Below are 17,854 nucleotides of genomic sequence, written 5' to 3'. Positions count from 1 at the left end.
TTCTGAACAAATTACAGGAGGACTTTAATAAACTTGCAGAATGGGCAAATAATTGGCAAATAAAGTTCAACATAAATAAATGTGAGGTAGTAAATCTTGGCAGTAAGAATAGGGAAGTCATTTATGATGTGAAAGGTGCAAGTCTGTCAGAGTAGAGGAACAAAGGGATCTTGCAGTATAAATACACCAGTCACTAAAAGTTGTGCCACAGGTTAGCAAGGCCATAAAAAAGGCAAAGCAAGCTCTAGGCTTTATTTCTAGAGAAATAAAATTGAAAAGCAGGGAAGTTATGCTAAGCCTGTATCGAACCTTGGTTAGACCACACGTAGAGTGCTGCATATGCAGTTCTGGTCGTCATATTATAAAAAGGATATAGAGGCACTGGAGAGGGTGCAGAGAAGATTTACAAGGATGATACCAGAACCATGTCACAGGCTGAACCACATTGTTCACAAATTCAAGATCCTGTTCAACTCTGAGCTGAACTTCTGGCCTCACATCATTTTCATTACAAAGACTGCCTACAACTGCTCATTAACATGACCTTCCTTTGCCTCAGCCTCAACCCATCTGCCACTGAAACCCTTAGACATGCCTCTGTCATATCCAGAGTCAGTTACTCAAATGTTCTCCTGCCTGGTCTCCCATCCTCCACCTTCCCAATATTTGGGAAGTGCATCCAAATCTCTGCTGCTGCATGTGTCCTATTTCTCACCAAGTCCTACTCGCACATCACCCCTGCCCTTGCTGATCTGCATTGTTCCTGTTCACCCATCACCTGAAATTTAAATAAAAGCAAAATACTACAGATGCTGAAAATATGAAATAAAAACAGAAAGTGCTGGAAATACTCAGCAGGTCTGGCAGCATCTGTGGAGAGTGAAACAAAATTAACATTTCAGGTCAGTGACCTTTCCTCAGAACTGGCAAAGGATAGAAATGTAATAGGCTTTAAGAAAATAAAGCGGGGGTGCGGCAGAAGAGAATAAAAGGGATGGTGGTGAGAGGACAGAGGGTCACAGAGAATAACTGACAAGGACGTCATGGGGCAAAGGCAAAGTTTGTGTTAATAGTGTGGTGAAAGACAAAGCGTTAGTGCAGAATATGACAGAATAATGAAAGCCCTGGCCAAAAGCACAAACATGAAAAAAGAGTGGGCAGGAACATGGTAAAAAAAATTGAATGATGAAACAAACTAAAATAAAATGAAATAAAAATAAAAAGTGCAACTAAACATAAAAAAGGGGTGGACCAGTCATGCTCTGAAATTATTGACCTCAATGTTCTGTAGCCATAAATGGGCAGCCATAAAGGCGAGGCTAAAGTGTGGCGAGTCGAAGAGACTTAGCAGTTGGCAGGAAAAAAGACAGAAGCGCAAGGGGAGAACCAACTGTGTAACAGCCCCGACAACCAATTTTATCTGTAGCACCTGTGGAAGAGTCTGTCACTCTAGAATTGGCCTTTATAGCCACTCCAGGGGCTGCTTCACACACCACTGACCACCTCCAGGAGCTTACCCATTGTCTCTCGAGACAAGGAGGCCAAAGAAAAGAGAACTGCAGCAACTTGCCAAGGCTTCTTCAACTGCACCTTCCAAACCTGTGACCTTTACCACAAGGGCAGCAGATGCATGGGGAACACCACCACCTGGAGGTTTCCCTCCAAGTCACATACCATCCTGACTTGGAACTATTGCCAGAGCTGGCGGGCAGCCATAAAGGCGGGGCTAAAGAGTGGCAAGTCAAAGAGACTTAGCAGTTGGCAGGAAAAAAGACAGAAGCACAAGGAGAGAGCCAACTGTGTAACAGCCCCGACAAACAATTTTATCTGCAGCACCTGTGGAAGAGTCTGTCACTTTAATATTGGCCTTTATAGCCACTCCAGGTGCTGCTCCACAAACCACTGACCACCTCCAGGCGCTTACCCATTGTTTCTCGAGACAAGGAGGCCAAAGAAGAAGAATGTTCTGCAGTGTGCCTAATCGGTAAATGAGGTACTGTTCCTCGAGCTTGCGTTGATGTTCACTGGAACACTGCAGCAATCCCAGGACAGAGATGTGAGCATGAGAGGGGCAGGCAAGGGCCCTTAAGTGGCCATTAAGTGGCCACTTAAGGGCCTTGATTGGCCTCGGGCAGGCAGGCCTTTTCCCACCCCCACCCGATGCCAAAAACGTGGCCGGAGGCAAAAGCAGGGTGGGTAGGCCTCCCAGAGCCTCCCGCTCAATTTTACGCCGCCCCCACGCCACCATCCAACCTGCTGGGGTGGCATAAAATTCAGCCCCTCATCTCTCTGACTACTTTTGGTGACTACCCCCCCAACCCCCAACCCCACACCTAATCTTTCCTTCTTCAGCACAGCATCTCTTTCCTCCCAATTCTGTTCAGTGCTTAATTATATTTTTGTGAATAAAGGTACTGTATAAATGCAACATAAACGTCTCCTGCTGGCTCCCTCCATCAGAGGGAGACACTAGCACTAGCTTAATGCTGACAACTGACATACCCGTACTGAAATATATATTTATTCAGGTTTGAATGACTGTCTACTTTATAACGACAATAATATGAGATGACGCAAAACATGGAAGCATTGCGAACTGTGAGGAGGATAGTGATAAGATTTCAAGAGGATATGGAAAGTCTGATGGAATGGCCAATATATATGGCAGATGAAATTTAATATATATAAAATATAAAATATATGGCAGAGAATGTGAAGTCATACATTTTGGTGGGAAGAATGAGGAGCGGCAATATAAATTAAAGGGTTCAGTTCTAAAAGGGGTGCAGGAGCAGAGAGACCTGAGGGTATATGTGAACAAATCATTGAAAGTGGCAGAGCAGGCTGAGAAAATGTAAATAAGGTAAATGGGATCCTGGTCTTTATAAATAGGGGCATACAATACAAAGACAAGGAAGATATGGTGAACCTTTACAAAACACTGGTTTGGCCTCAACTGGAGCATTGGCTGGGATTTTGAGAGGCCCCATGAGGCGGGGTCGGAGGTGGGGGAGGGGCAGAGTATCAAGACAGGTGGCAGGGGCACGGAAGGCCCCTCGCCCTGCGATCTTATTGGAAGCGAGATAGACCAATGACAGCCTTCCCACCCTGAGGACAACTGAGGCCCCTACATGGCTTATTAACGGATAATTAGGGGCCCTTTCCCTTCACCGTGCAGGGAGGATGCCTTGTAAAGTCAGGACACAAGTGGCAAAATGGATTACTAACTGGCTTCAAGACAGAAAGCAGAGAATGGGAATAAAGGTTAGTTATTCAGAGTGGCAGAAGAGGGGTTCCACAAGGATCAGTGCTGAGACCACTGCTGTGCGCAATATACGTAAACAATTTGGACTTTGGAATCAAGAACACAATTTCTAAATTTACAGATGACACCATATTGTGGTGTGATAGTCAATTCCGAGGAGGACCGCAACAAATTATAGGAGGGCTTGGGGTGGGGGTGGGGCAGGGTCCCTCCTTCATGGGCAATTTGTGACCCAGGGAGGAGCCCCACCAGGAACAACTTTACCCACCCCCCCACCGGAGGATTCCCCCACCCCGCTGAACTGCACGATCTCTCCCCACCACCACCACCCCCCCCTCCCCCTCCCACCGCCTCATCACGGCCTTCCAGACTGGCCATGGCGGCCCTGCCTCACCAACCTTTCTTTCAGGGTTCCAGCGCTGAGCCTGGGTGCGAGGGCTCTGCAGCTCCGGCAGTGACAACCACTCCCAGTAGCGATGCCGATACTGCTGAGTTTCCGACCCTCTGATTGGCCGGCAGCTCTTGGAGGCAGGATCCCCATCTCTTTAAAGACATGAAAGGGACAGGATCCCGCTTCCTAAAACTTTGCTTTAAAAAGACCAGAGAATCACTCCAGGGGGCATGAAAAGGTAGTGGTAGGGATCCCCCTGCCTCTTCAGCCCAGTGCCCGGACAGACCCCTGCCTCCAGCACAAAATCCAGTCATTATGACCAATTCTGGGCACCACACGTTAGGAAGGCAGCCATTCAGCCCTTCAAATCCATGCAATCCAGTTAGTCCCATTCCTCCACTCTATCCCCATTGCCCTGCAAGTTTAATCCCCTCAAGTACTCACTCAATTTCCTTTTGAAATCTTTCATTGTCTCTGCTTCCACCAGCCTCAAAGGCAGTAAGTTCCAGGTCATTATCACTTGCTGTGTAAAAAAACCTCTTCCTCACATTCCCCTGCATCTCTTGCCCAACATTTTAAATGTGTCCCATAGTCCTTGTAACATCAGCTAATGGGAACAGCATTTTCTTTGTCTACATTATCTAAACCTGTCATAATACAGGGGAGATGATGGCATTGTGATAATGTCACTAGATTAGTATCCAGAGGCCCAGGCTAATGCCCTGGGGACCCAGCAGGTGGTGGAATTTACAATCAATTAATTTTTTATTTATTTATTATTTTGTTTAGAGATACAGCACTGAAACAGGCCCTTCGGCCCACCAAGTCTGTGCCGACCAACAACCACCCATTTATACTAACCCTGCAGTAATCCCATATTCCCTACCACCTACCTACATTAGGGGCAATTTACAATGGCCAATTTACCTATCAACTTGCAAGTCTTCGGCTCTGGGAGGAAACCGGAGCACCCGGTGAAAATCCACGCGGTCACAGGGAGAACTTGCAAACTCCGCACAGGCAATACCCAGAATCGAACCCGGGTCCCTGGAGCTGTCAGGCTGCGGTGCTAACCACTGCGCCGCCCTAAATAAATCAAATTAATTGATTTTAAAAATCTGGAATTGAAAGCTACGCTTAGTAATGGTGCCATAAAACTATCAGTGATTGTCGTAAACCCATCTGGTTCACTAATGTCGTTTGGGGAAGGAAATCTGCTGTCCTTACCTGGTCTGGCCTACATGTGACTCCAGACCCACAGCAATGTGGTTGACTCTTAACTGCCCTCTGAAATGGCCTAGCAAGTCACTCACTTGTCATCAAGGGCAATTAGGGATGAGCAGTAAATGCTGGCCTCCCATGAGAAAATAAAAAAATCTGGTACACCTCTATCAAATCTCCCCTCAATCTCCTTTGCTCAGAGGAAAACAACCCCAGTTCCTCCAACCTAACCTTGTATCTGAAATCCCTCATCCCTGGAACCATCCTGGCAAATTTCCTCTGCATCTTCACATCCTTCCCAAATGATGGCGACCAGAACTGGACACAGCACTCTAGTTGCGGCCTAACCAGGTTATAAAGGCTCAGCACAATTTCTCTGCATTTGTACCCACTGCTTCTATTTATGAAGTCCAAGATATCTCAATATGTCCTGCCACTTTCAAAGATCTATGTTCATGAACCCCCCCACCGCACCCATCACCCCCCTCCCCACATCCCTCTGTCCCTGCACACTCTTTAGAACTATGCCACTAAGTCTATATTGCTTCTCCCTATCCCTTCTGCCAATATACATCACCTCACATTTCCCTGTATTAAATTCCATCTGCCACTTGTCTGCCCATTCTGCTAGCCTATGTCCTGTTGCAGTCGATTGGTATCATTCCCTCAGTTTGCCACACCTCCAAGTTTGGTATCATCAGCAAATTTAGAAATTTTACTCTGTGTTCCATTGTCCAAGTCATTTATATATATCAAAAAAAGCAGTGGTCCCAGCACTGACCATTGGAGAACTCCACTGTCTACTTCCAGTCTGAAAAACAACCATTTATCTCGACTCCTCGCTTTCTGTCCTTAAGCCAATTTTTATCCAAGCTGACACAGATTCTCCTATTCCATGAGTATCAATTTTGATAAAGTACTAAATAAAAGGTAGATTGTCAAATGCTTTCTTAAAATCCATCTAGACAACATCTATTGCCCTCAGTTCATCAACCTTCACTGTTACTTCATCAGAAAATTCAATTATATTAGTCAAGCACAATCGTCTTTTCACAAATCCATGCTGGCTCTCCTTAATTAACTCAAATCTCTCCAAGTGCGTGTAGATTTTTTCCCTAATTATTGTTTCTAAAACTTTACTCACCACTGATGTTAAACTAACCGGCCTGTAGTTGCTAGAAATGTCCTTACACCCTTTCTTGAATAAGGATGTCACATTTGCCACTCTCCAATCCTCTGGCACCTCCCCTGTATCTAGGGAAGATTAGAATATTATGACAAGCCCTTCCACTATCGCCATCCCCACTTCCTTTAGCAACCTGGGATGCAAACCATCCAGACTTATGTATGCTAAGCATAGCCAGCCTTTCCAGTACATCCTGCCTATCAATTTTCACCCCATCCATTACCTCTACCATCTGTGCTTCCACCAATATTGTCAGCATCCTCTTCCTTAGTAAACACCGAAACAAAGTACTCATTAAGTATTTTAGCCTTGCCCTGTGCCTCTCAGCATATATCACCCTCTTAGTCCCTAATAGGCCCCACTCAGCCTCTTACTACCCACTTACTATTTACATGCCGGTGGAAGATTTTTTGGGTTCCCTTTTATGTTAACTGCCATTCTATTCTCATATTCTCTCTTTGCCAGTCTTATTGTCCTCTTCACTTCCCCCCCCCCCCCCCCCCTCAACTTATTGTATTTGGCCTGGTTCTCATGTGAAGAATTCACCCGACACACATCATAAAGGCCTGCTCGGATCTGCAAAGAAAACCCGACCCAAGCCCGATAGAACCACATCTGACCCAAGCCCAACCTGGCTCAAGTCCTTCCATTTTTTCCCGCGCCCGACCTTACCCAACCATCAGTTAACTTACCATTTTTCACTTTGTTGCTGATCTGCACAAGCTTAAAATGACTAACAAAACCACCTTTCTAGTCCAAAAATTAAATTAACATTAGAGCCACTTACCAGTGATAGAGTGTGTCCGACCTGGCCTGACCCCGAATGCTGGACCCGGAAGTACAACCCGACCTGACCCGAACCCGACACGTCACCGAGTCCCGTTGGGTTCGGGTCGGGTAGCCGGCCCAAAACAGCCTCTTTTTTTGTTTCATTACATTCTCTATCTCCCTGGTCATCCAAGGAGCCCTGGCTTTTCTTCTCGTTGGAATGTACCAAGCCTGTACTTGAAACATCTCCTCCTTAAAGATCACCCATTGTTCAGTTACAGTTTTTCCCGTCAATCTTTGATTCCATTTTACTCTAGCTAGATCCCTTCCCATCTCATTGAAGATCGTCCTGTTCAATTAGAAAGGCTGCAGAAACGATTTATCAAAATGGTTCCAGGGATGAGTAATTGCAGTTAGTTGACAGAAGCTGGAGGTGTTCTCCTTAGACAAGAAAAGGTTGAGAGGAGATTTAATAGATAGGGCAAAACATTGGCAGAAGTGTCAAGAACCAGATTAATTTAGGATGCATGGTTTATGGCAAAAAATATGAAGGAAACCGGAGGAAAAACTTTTTTTTTTTTTTTTTACACAGCAAGTGATTAGGATCTTGAAAGCACTGGTGGAAATAGATTCAATCATGGCTTTCAAAAGGGAATTGGATAATTATCTGAAGAGTAAAAATTTTCAGGGCTACAAGGAAAGGGTGGGGGAGTGGGACTAGCTCAGTTTCTCTTGCAAAGAGCAGACACAAACATGACGGGCTGAATGGCCTCCTTCTGTGCTGTAACCATTCTATCATTCCATAATTACATTTTATTAAATAATCTTTTACATCAGTAAATACAAAAATAATAAAACACATAGCAGGTCGGTCATCACCTGTAAACAAAAAAAAAAAGGTTATGACAGACCACAGCCATTCTTAAGTCATGAAACAAAAAACAAAATGCTACAGATTCTAGGAATCTGAAATAAAGAAAATGCTGGAAACACTCAGCACATCAGACAGCATCAGTGGCAAGATAAAATATAGGGTCAGCATTAAGTCTTTCTCTCTTCTTAGGTTCCACTTGACCTGGTTTTACCAGCATTTGCAGTTTTTATTTCAAATTTCCAGCATTTGCAATCTTCCCTTTTCTATTTTAAAGTCAACAAAGTATATTGGAATGGCAGGATACTAAAAGTCAAAGGTGCAACTATTAATGGCTTTAAGAAAATGTTCCATAATTTTTCCCAAACTAAGTACAAGTTTGCTTATTTCACTTTAAAAAAGGACAATAGGCACTGTAAAAATTCCCAAAACTGCTCACATTTATTTAAGAAAGATGACACCAAAGAATATTACTACTTTGGTTAACAAGAACTGTGCGACTAAGCAGAAAAAAAACTATAACGCACGAGTACAAAATATACATACAATGCACAAATTCTGAAAAACTAGAATGTACAGCACATGGAAAGAATTTTAAATGGTGCAATCTCCTTCTCTAAACACAGCGGTATACATCTGTACTTTATAAAAATGCTTTTCTCTACGTAATTATGTTTCACTGCATTTGGAAAAAAGATCAGCAGAGGCTTAAAGCAACAAGTATCCAACAGCGCAAGTAATAGTCAGAAGGAAATTGTGATTTATTCTAACTAAGCACACAATTTCCAAAATCAAAACTACAGAGTTTTATGTAGTGCCTGGAGTCTTCGTTCAATTGTGCTGGTTTTTCTGCACAATTTTCCCCAATATCGGCATCACCAGCGCAAAGGACTGCAGAATTTTAAGTGTAACTCAGGTTTCCGTGATCTTTTGCGCTAGTTTCAAAAACATTGCACGAGAAGCACGCCCTACCCAAAACACTGGTCATGGCCCAGACTGAATTAATCACGCTGTGCTCATTTACAGGCCTTTGAGGAAACTGAAAAGTGAAGCTGCAACTTTTTGGGCATAAGGGCACAAATAGGTTTGTTTTGAAAGGGTTTGAATTTTAAAAATAAATTACTAAGTAACTGACTATTGTAACCCAATCTAACTTAGAAAATAGTTTTGTATAAGATCTAAAAATCATTTTCAGTCATTTAAAATCAGGTTACTCACAGGTGATAGATTGACACCATGATATTAAACGCTTATTTTTTGTGATAAATCTATTTTTAGCTGCATTAATCAAACTTCTCAAATTACCACTCGAACATATTAAGGAACTTTTCTAAAAGCAAAACATTTTAAAATAAACTGCGTTTTAAAAACGCTGCCCAACAGTGCTGGTTCAGAGCAGATTGTACATGCGATGATATGCAAATGAGTTTGAGCAGAGACTTGGGGGGGGGGCAGCAATTTTCCCAAACAGGTGCAACTTGCACTGGAGTCACCGATTGCTTCCAAGGTAGAAACTCTGACCAGCTGTGTTGAATTTTGGTTGTGTGTGTAGTAAAAATACCATTAATAGTTAATATCTTCTAACAAAAGAGCTCTGCTATAAGTCAGATATGTGTAACCCAGAAACAATGCAGGGCATAATTCAAAACATTCTTCTTTATTTCCAGTTTACTAAGTGCATTGAAAAGTATTCTGATTTTCTTCAAATTAGGACCATTTTCCTTAACACATTTAATCTTCCAGACCCATTTTACAGTTAATTAGCTGATCGTTGAATAACAGAAAACTATGACAAACAAAACACCATTCCCCTTAGTCAGAAAACATTCATAGAACTAATATATCCATATATGGATATAGTTTGTAAGCTTGTATAATTCACTGTAATACCTAATTAAACTGTACCTTAATTTAAACTAATGGACATTCTGCAGTACTCAGCATCTCAGTAACATCTGTAACTGGTGCAGAGGCAAAATTCAAAGAAACATTTCACCTTCATATTTACCTTAAATAGTGCACTACTATTTCACAGTTTTAAAATATCAAATCACTAATCCATTTATTTCGTAAACAGACACTACAGTTGTCAGAACTAAGGGTCAAATGTTCTTCAAGGTCTTCCCTTCTGAACATACAGATTAGAGTGCTGCCTTGCAAGCAACATTTTGGTCTGACTAGTTTTATTTTGTTTCATTTTTTAAAATAAAGAGAGGGTTGTATCTGTTATTACCTTCAGTCACCTGAAGTGTGATTTGTGACTATGCTGCCTAATTCATAAGAAAGCAAAAATTTGCTTTGCCTAACAAGCTTGTTAAACCATAAATCTGACTGCTTAATAAAATATGCCATCACCAATTCTGGAGAAAAAGTAGAGAATGTAGCACATTACTGTGATGAACTAAAGCATTGTTTGTTTTAACGCATTCACTCGCCAGCATTTGAAAATGGTTTTAATGAGACTTGCTACCTCCTGGTGGTTGTTGGCAGTAATAATCTGTGGAGGAAAATCTTTCCCAGCCAATTTCATTTATTAACAAGCTGCTATTGCAGCAAACATATTTGTTAAATTTTCCTTAAAGTTTAATTTCTGGATTCAATGCCCAGCACATTTCTTAAACAGTCTGTACTGAGCTGGATTTATTCCCTATGCACTTCACTCATTGAATTTCAGAAAGGTACAAAAATGTGTTTGTGTTTCTCTCCTCTCCTAAGTAACAGACAGTGCCTAACACAGAGCCTCAGTCCCTCCTGGCAACATGTTGCTCCAACCCTTATGGGTTTCTGACAGTGAGCACTGTTACAACATACAAAGCATAAAAATAGGGCTCTTATTCATGAAACTTTTCTCAAAGTGCTATGGGCCTCTGTGACATGTTTCTTTATACATTTACCAAAAACAATTAAATGTACTACTGGAACATTTATTCTGATTAATTCTGCAGTATCACTTTTCCAATATTTCACATTCAATAGTTGAAAATAATTAACTTGATATATTTGGGAATTCTGATAGGTGGGAGCATTAATAAACATTAAAGTGGCAACTTGCAAATGACATTTAGGGAACAAAATGAATTGGCTCCAGCTGGGATCAGCCACATTCAGGAAAAATTGGTAAGTGTAGAACTATTGCAACTGAAGAAAATGTACTTTACTATGAGATATCACAACCAAATACAAACACTTTCATCAGTCTGTTACAGACTTGTAACAAGCACCCAATTTTTAAGATGACATACAGACTGAATAACTTTCAATGCACCCTCAGCAAATTTTACCTTTCTTGTACAAAGGACAATTGCAATAAGCAACAAAAGCCCCCCAAGCTTGCTCTTGCTCACATGACAGGAAGGGACTGTTTACCCCTTTTTTTTTCTAAAAATAAATCGTGAGATGTTCACTGTCTTGTAAACATTACAAGATTATTTTCATCATTGAGATATTGGGTTACTTACTGCTTTGCACATCATAAATATAATATACATATAATTTTAAATTATGAAACTTATAATTGCAGTATATATTTCAAAATAGCTAAATTTAAAAACTAGGAAGTGAAGTACTGCAATTAACTGCAGTGATTAAAAAAGGGGAATAAAACAAAATCGCCTTGCAAACCACATAAATCACAAAGAAAAATATGCACGAAAATGTCCAATAGTACTGGTGAACTATTCAGAAGAATGAATGTAAACTCTTCCTGAGATATATGTTGTCAGTTTGGCAACCAGCGGTATTCATCACATTTGGCAACTCATGTCTGATACCCCTTCCAACTCGCACAATAAGGCAATCAAACAGTAACTGTTTGCAAACGTTTCATTGAGTAGTATTTCAGGTACAGTAGTATTTAAGAAGTTTTCTCATCCACATGGTTTGTGCTGACATCTGCTCCTGCATTTTCTAGAAGGAATTACCACCAACATTTCCGAAACCAACTTTCCATCTTCATATATTGCGAGCTCTTGGTGACTTGAGTTGAACAGATTCAAAAATATCGTCTTTGTCCTTGTATAGCAAAGTAAAAAAAAACTTAATGACTAAACTCTGTTCCTGCTGATTTGATTAGACTGGTTTATAGCACGTGTTTGAAATGTCATAAAAGTAGCAGCAGTAAATCAAAATTTTTCCCAACAAATCAGAATAGTTTGTTTTTCTTCATAATGAAACTTCTGATTTGCTCATGTCTAGTGTCATATTGGTTAGTGTCATGCTTCTAATCTGCTTCTTTCCCCACCAAACTTTTCCCACCCTTCTTCCCCATCTCCCAACCTGTACCGACCCCCCTGTCTTCCTGCTTCATCCCAATACTCTTACATTTTTTCCTGTTCCTAATCTTCATTCACCAATCCTCCTCGTGTCCCTTCCCCACACCTTCCTCCGTTCCCACCCACCCCGACATAACCTTTGTCCAGTTATCTCCGCACCATCTAACCCTGTTTGTGTTGAATACTGTAGGTGGTCTCAACTCCGCATGTGTAGAACATGGGAGATTGACTAATGATATTGTAAAATTAATTGCCATTTATTATCAGAGTATATTAGTAAAATAACCAATCAGATCACATTTTATTCAATGTTTTGCTAAATAATTAGCCTGTTAAAAATACATTTTGCAAATACATGAAGCTACTTTCAACTCTGGAACTCTGATCCTTTTAATGCAGAACTATAGGTACAGCAGCTCTGTCAGTCAGTAAAGAAATATTCAATACAGGCAGCTGGCAATCCTGTACCTTAATCTTGCTGCATTTTAGTCAAGACTTGTTAAAGTTTTAGATTTCGCAATCTGCAATTTTTATCTACAAGAAATCATTTAAAATAGAGGAGCTCTGCCACAGAGGAAACATGTTGGAGATCAGTGCATTATACAGAAGGATTAGGCCAACTTGTAATTACTGCATTTACCAAAAATTGTTAATTTCTGTCAAACTAAATCATTTCCTTGAAAACTTAAATAAGTTCAGTGCTGTCTCACAGCAGTGAGATTTTTACAGGCACCACAATGCAAGCATCATATTGTCTACAAGTCTGTGTTTCTCTGTTAATAAAAGTATTTGAGATATTTTAATTACAAATCAGCAGATACAACTAGAATAATTGATGTGAATGGATTGATGCAATAGTGCATTAAGGAAATAGATCTACATAACACACAGACATTTCCAATCTGTGATTATGAAGCTGGCCTCAAACCACTTTAAACAATGCAACTCTTTCCCATTGATAAAGCATCCTGTATTTTCAAAATTTAAAATATAATTATGTTTTGTTATGAAACATAGCTTTCGAATATAGTTGTTGACTATGTCTGACAAAATAAATTTTAAAATGAATCAATCCTTTAGTAAAAGTTCTCATTTTGTATTGTGTGTAGGGGCACACATAACTCCTCTCATTTATAAAATACTTGTAACATCTATATAAATACATCACATGATGAAGAGTATAGTCGCTTCTCACCTTTGAAGTTAATGATTTCAGCTTCCCCAGTAAAGAAGGTTTATTAGAATAAACTATGTCATCTTCATTATCTTCTCCTTCCATTATAGCACAGCTATCAGCTGCAGGAAGCTCCACTTCCCTTGAGTTAGCATTCATCACCAACCTGGAGTATTTGTACTCAAGCCTAAAAGGAGAAAGAAAGATCAGGCTAAGAAAATTGACAGGGGCAAGGTGGCAGACCAGGAAACTTACACAAATATTTTGGTTACAGGATTAATGAGGTGGTGTCCTGTTAATGTAAAGCATTTCAAAGTGCTGATCTCACACGCATGTAGCGCCTTAGTTGCTGAATGCAGCAGATTGCTCCATGGAGGATTTCTGGCTGGATCAACAGGGATTTCTATTGCAGTGCCACAGCTTTGAGACCTTTCCTCCTTTCAGAACCTCCTGCTATAGAGGCAAAATCACCCCAGCTAAGAACATTCAGCAACATCTACTAAAACACACAGAAACATTCATCACTATAAAACTCAATTCACTACTTTGGCTTAAAATGCACACCACCATGATGCACCACTGTGGAACTCAACTTAGTAGTTTTAAAAGCAAATACGAAACTGTTTCTTCTCTTGGCAAGCACAGATATATAGGCCAGATGAACATCGCCACAAAAATACACACAGTCTTATATATAAACACACTGCACCTACTGGTGTAGCATTGGTGAGAAACAAGAAGACAAATTTAACAATGCATGTTAAATTCAACCACCCTCAACTCTACTGTAAAAATACTTCCATTCTCATATGCTATTCTTAGGACTCTCAGCAGCGATCATCAGTGAAAAGACACCTTTAAATACTGCACAGCTGCAAGTTTTCTCTGAATGATGCTAATTTCCTTAATTTGCAAAATATATATACACTTGTGCTGCTGAAAGTAATGTTGCCAGGACTGCAATTACTTAGTTCTATAAAGTGCACGGTGTGTACATCTAAAAGAGAAGTGTCCTGAACTCATCATATACACTAATCTTTTTGTTAGTTAGGCAAATCAAAAGTTTGAAAATGGAAAATTGTAATCTCTGGATTGTACAGTTTGGATCCGATTGCACTTCAGAGTTAATATTACACATACTCCTGCTATTAGTGCTCTGAAACAAATGCATACTCTCCCACTCAACACAGCCACTGTGTAATTGCTCTGCACAGCACTAACATTTAATTATACTAATGAGACTAAAAGATTACGTTTAAAATCATGGTGCTTCTGTCTTTGTAAATGCAGCTACTTATTAGATTTGAAACTATATTTTACTTGCAAGCAAAATAGTTCTCTGTAATTGACTCTAACCAAAAAAATAGTTCCGTGTAACCAGATCACTTACTCAAAAGTCTGCCGATACGAAAATGCATATTTTATTAATCCTGAAGTTAAAGTAGGCTCCACTTGTAATGGGTGTGGTTTATCCAGGTGTACAGGATCTTCCCCAAATCAAAACCATTAATACAGATAGAACAAGAGCTTTCAGTCGCACAAACCTGAAATGTTGGACTGGATTTTAAGAGCCCGCCGGCCCGCAAAACAAAGAGCCGCCACACTCTCAAGCGCAGCAGCTCATTGAAATAGCCGGGATGGCCCTCCCCTCCCCCAATCTCATGGAGGGACCGGGCTGTCCGCCCCCAGCAATGGTATTAGCTGCCTGTGCACAAGCCCTGCTACCATTTTCAAAGGGGAGCCAGCCCTGCCTCCTAAATTTTTAAAGTCCTACCTCAGAAAATTAAACAAATACATTTCTAACACCCCTTTCCCACCTCCCCCAATAACAATTACAATAATTATTTGCCCTTCCTCCCCGCCAAAATACTTACCTTTTACATCTAACCTTCCCCGACCATCCCCCCCCAAACTGCACAAAGTTTAAGGTTCAATCCTTCCCACCATCCCCTACACTATTGGGCTGGATTTTACAGCCCCCCGACACGGGGGTCATGGAGGGGGGATGGGGGTGGAAAATGCCCCCGGCCGAGGCCTGTCACGGGCCTCGATATCGGAAAGGCCCGGCCTGATATTGCTGGCGGTGGCGAGGCCTTGTGGCGGCACCCCCCGCCCACCACACGGCAATGGGAGCCAAATCTACATATGCAAAAAAATTTAAATACTTACTAAAATCTCTTTCCCGACGTCCGTGCCACCCTGATATTAGTGCTGGTGGCTGGCACACCCAAACCTTCGGATCCCTGACCGATGGGTGGGGAGGGGGCAGCAGGTAATTTCTCTGTGCGAGGTCGGGGTCAAACGTATCTGACTGGTCTAGGGGGTGGTGGGAAGGGGTAAAGTTGACAGTTTATGAACTTGTGGGCCGGGGGGGGGGGGAAATAGGTCGGGAGCACAAGGTACCTTTTTTGGTGGGGGGGGGGGTAAGAACTAAGAATTTGATGGTCATTGGAGTGGGGGTTGGGTGAGGGTCAGGAAAACTATCCTTTTTTTACAGTCATTTTTCATTAAAAATTTAAATTTGTAATGTAGGGCTCGAAGCTCTTTAAAAATGGCATCGGCGCCTGCGCAGTGGTGCCTGACGCTGTTGCCGGGGACGGAACGCCCAGCCCCTCCACGGCATCGGGTGGGGGGCAGTGGGCAGGGTCCACCTCAGCCATTTAAACGAGCTGACGTTTTCAATATTGCAGCGGTTCCGCGACAAATAGTTTATGTAATATTCAGCCCATGGTGTTAATTTGACCCAGTTTCCCTCCCCCACGCTGACAAACCTACCTCCTCCCCCCACTCCCCACCAGTGAGGTGCCACATTTTCCCAGATGGGGACCTGAAGGCACGCGAGTGCCAGCCCCCTCACAGAAGACTGCGGCAGGTCCTCAAGATTGCACGTAAGTCTATTTAAATTTAATAATTTTATTCATTTGAATATTTAAATTGCGGGGCTGCCACATGGCCTCGTCTCCGCAGGGAGGATTGGGCCGGGCCCTCCCAGCATTGAGGTTCGTGGCAGGCCTCATCTGGAGCCATCTTCAGGCGCTCCCCACGCCACAGATCCCAATGCCTGGGGGAGAACAAAATCCAGCCCGTTAACTGTGTTTCTCTCTAACAATACTGCCTGACTAGCTATTACCAGCATTTTCTGTTCCTCTTTCAGATTTCACACATCTGCAGTATTTTGCTTTTGTATTAATACAGACAGTTTTGTCAATTTATTCAAACCACCCCTTGTACTCCTCAGCTCTCTACTGCAACAATCTCCAGTTCCCTCGGACCCTAGACTCACTATTTGAAATGTTCTTCATTGACTTTGCAATTGGAGATATGAAGTGTTTTTCCCCAGCGAAAACCTTCAACATCCCAAACTGTGGCTCCGCACACAAGCAGCCTGATTTGTTTATTTGTGACATATTCCAATCAAAATCAACTCTGCAGAAATAGGTCTATCACACGCAATTATATTGTGCTTTTATAAAGCACGAAATCATAAACCAGATTGTCCGAATTTTAGTTTTGAAAGTTATTATAAAAAAGAACAAACTTAATACTCTTTTCTAATTCCTAAAAATTCTTATGTTTTATGAAAAACTAAATAAATTACATTTTTCTAGCTATAAACTATTTAATATCATTTACTTCTAATAATTGCCACCATTCAGTTCCACACACATTCAAACTATTTTGTGTGAACTTACTTCTTGTTCTTTTTCCAGAAATAGCAGGTTAAGATTACCAGCAGGACTGCAGTAAAAGCTCCAATTCCAACAACAACTTTCAGCCAAAAATCTATCATTTCACAATTAGTGATACTTTTTGCAGGAAGATTTACGCCTTTTATGCACACTTTCGGATCCTTCCACACATACGTGGTTTCCTTTAATGAAAAATAAGTTTGTCATTTTTATAGTTAAAACTGTTGCAGAGATTGTGAGTGTGAGATTGACGACAGGCAGTCTTCCTCACTTCTGAAAAATACATTTCAACTCTGCAAACTGAGAATGTACGACAAGGGATTGCCATTCCAGACATCTAACTTCCGTTGGTTCAAGCTTTGAATGAATGAATAAATGGATTGAAGATCATTGTATACAAAGGTTGCACTACAAGGGCATCAAGAACAATTATCTGCACAAATTATGGCCAGAATTTTACGCACCCCAGCATGAGCGGGCTGGTGGTAAACTTGAGTGGGAGGCGGGGGTGCCATTCCCGACCCACTCCTGCTCCCGCCGGAATTTTACGAGGGGCGGCAGCAGCGAGAAACCGCCCGCCCACCCTAGGCCAATTAACTGCCACTTAAGGGCCTCCTCCCACTGCTGCTGGTATTTTACTAGCGGCGGGCAGGCAGCTGAGGTCCTCCCCCTTGCTGGCTGGTGGGTGAGTCCTCCTGATCAGGCACCCTGTGCCCCACAGAGGGATCCCCCCCCCCACCCCCACCTCCCAACTGCACTACACTTCCCTCCACCTCCCCAACCGACCTCCCTTGACTCACTGGGGCCCAGCCAATTGTCCCCGGCGAGACCCCAAAACTTAGCTCTCTTCCGGGGCCAACATCCACGATCCTGCTGTTGGCTGAGTGCAGTCCCAGCAATGGCCACTGCTCCTGATGGCGCTGCTGGGACTGAGAGCTGCCGGCCCACTGATTGGCTGGCAGCTCCATTAAGCGAGACTTCCCACCTAAGACCAATTAAGGGCCTGGGGTGCATAAAA

At 42.1% G+C, this 17,854-nt stretch overlaps 1 protein-coding gene across 5 annotated transcripts in view; it reads right to left on the bottom strand.

Annotated features, from left to right (window-relative positions):
* Positions 1-8,118: 8,118 nt before the first annotated feature.
* The window catches only part of elapor2b (endosome-lysosome associated apoptosis and autophagy regulator family member 2b), a 127,696-nt gene continuing 117,960 nt past the window's right edge, over positions 8,119-17,854 (bottom strand). For 4 of the 5 annotated variants that reach the window (XM_068059606.1, XM_068059608.1, XM_068059605.1 and 1 more), the window contains 3 exons: positions 16,840-17,018; positions 13,169-13,334; positions 8,119-11,713 (listed from right to left, as the gene is read on the bottom strand). In XM_068059606.1, coding sequence (XP_067915707.1) covers positions 11,654-11,713; positions 13,169-13,334; positions 16,840-17,018 — 405 coding nt within the window. In that variant the 3' untranslated portion in view covers positions 8,119-11,653. Of the gene's footprint in view, positions 11,714-13,168; positions 13,335-15,958; positions 16,209-16,839; positions 17,019-17,854 lie in introns of those variants that run through there. The other variant, XM_068059607.1, reaches the window with a different exon arrangement.

This window comes from Heterodontus francisci, chromosome 27, assembly GCF_036365525.1.
Source record: "Heterodontus francisci isolate sHetFra1 chromosome 27, sHetFra1.hap1, whole genome shotgun sequence".
In the NCBI taxonomy this organism is placed as follows: Eukaryota; Metazoa; Chordata; class Chondrichthyes; order Heterodontiformes; family Heterodontidae; genus Heterodontus; species Heterodontus francisci.
This window is presented reverse-complemented; position numbering and strand designations above follow the sequence as displayed.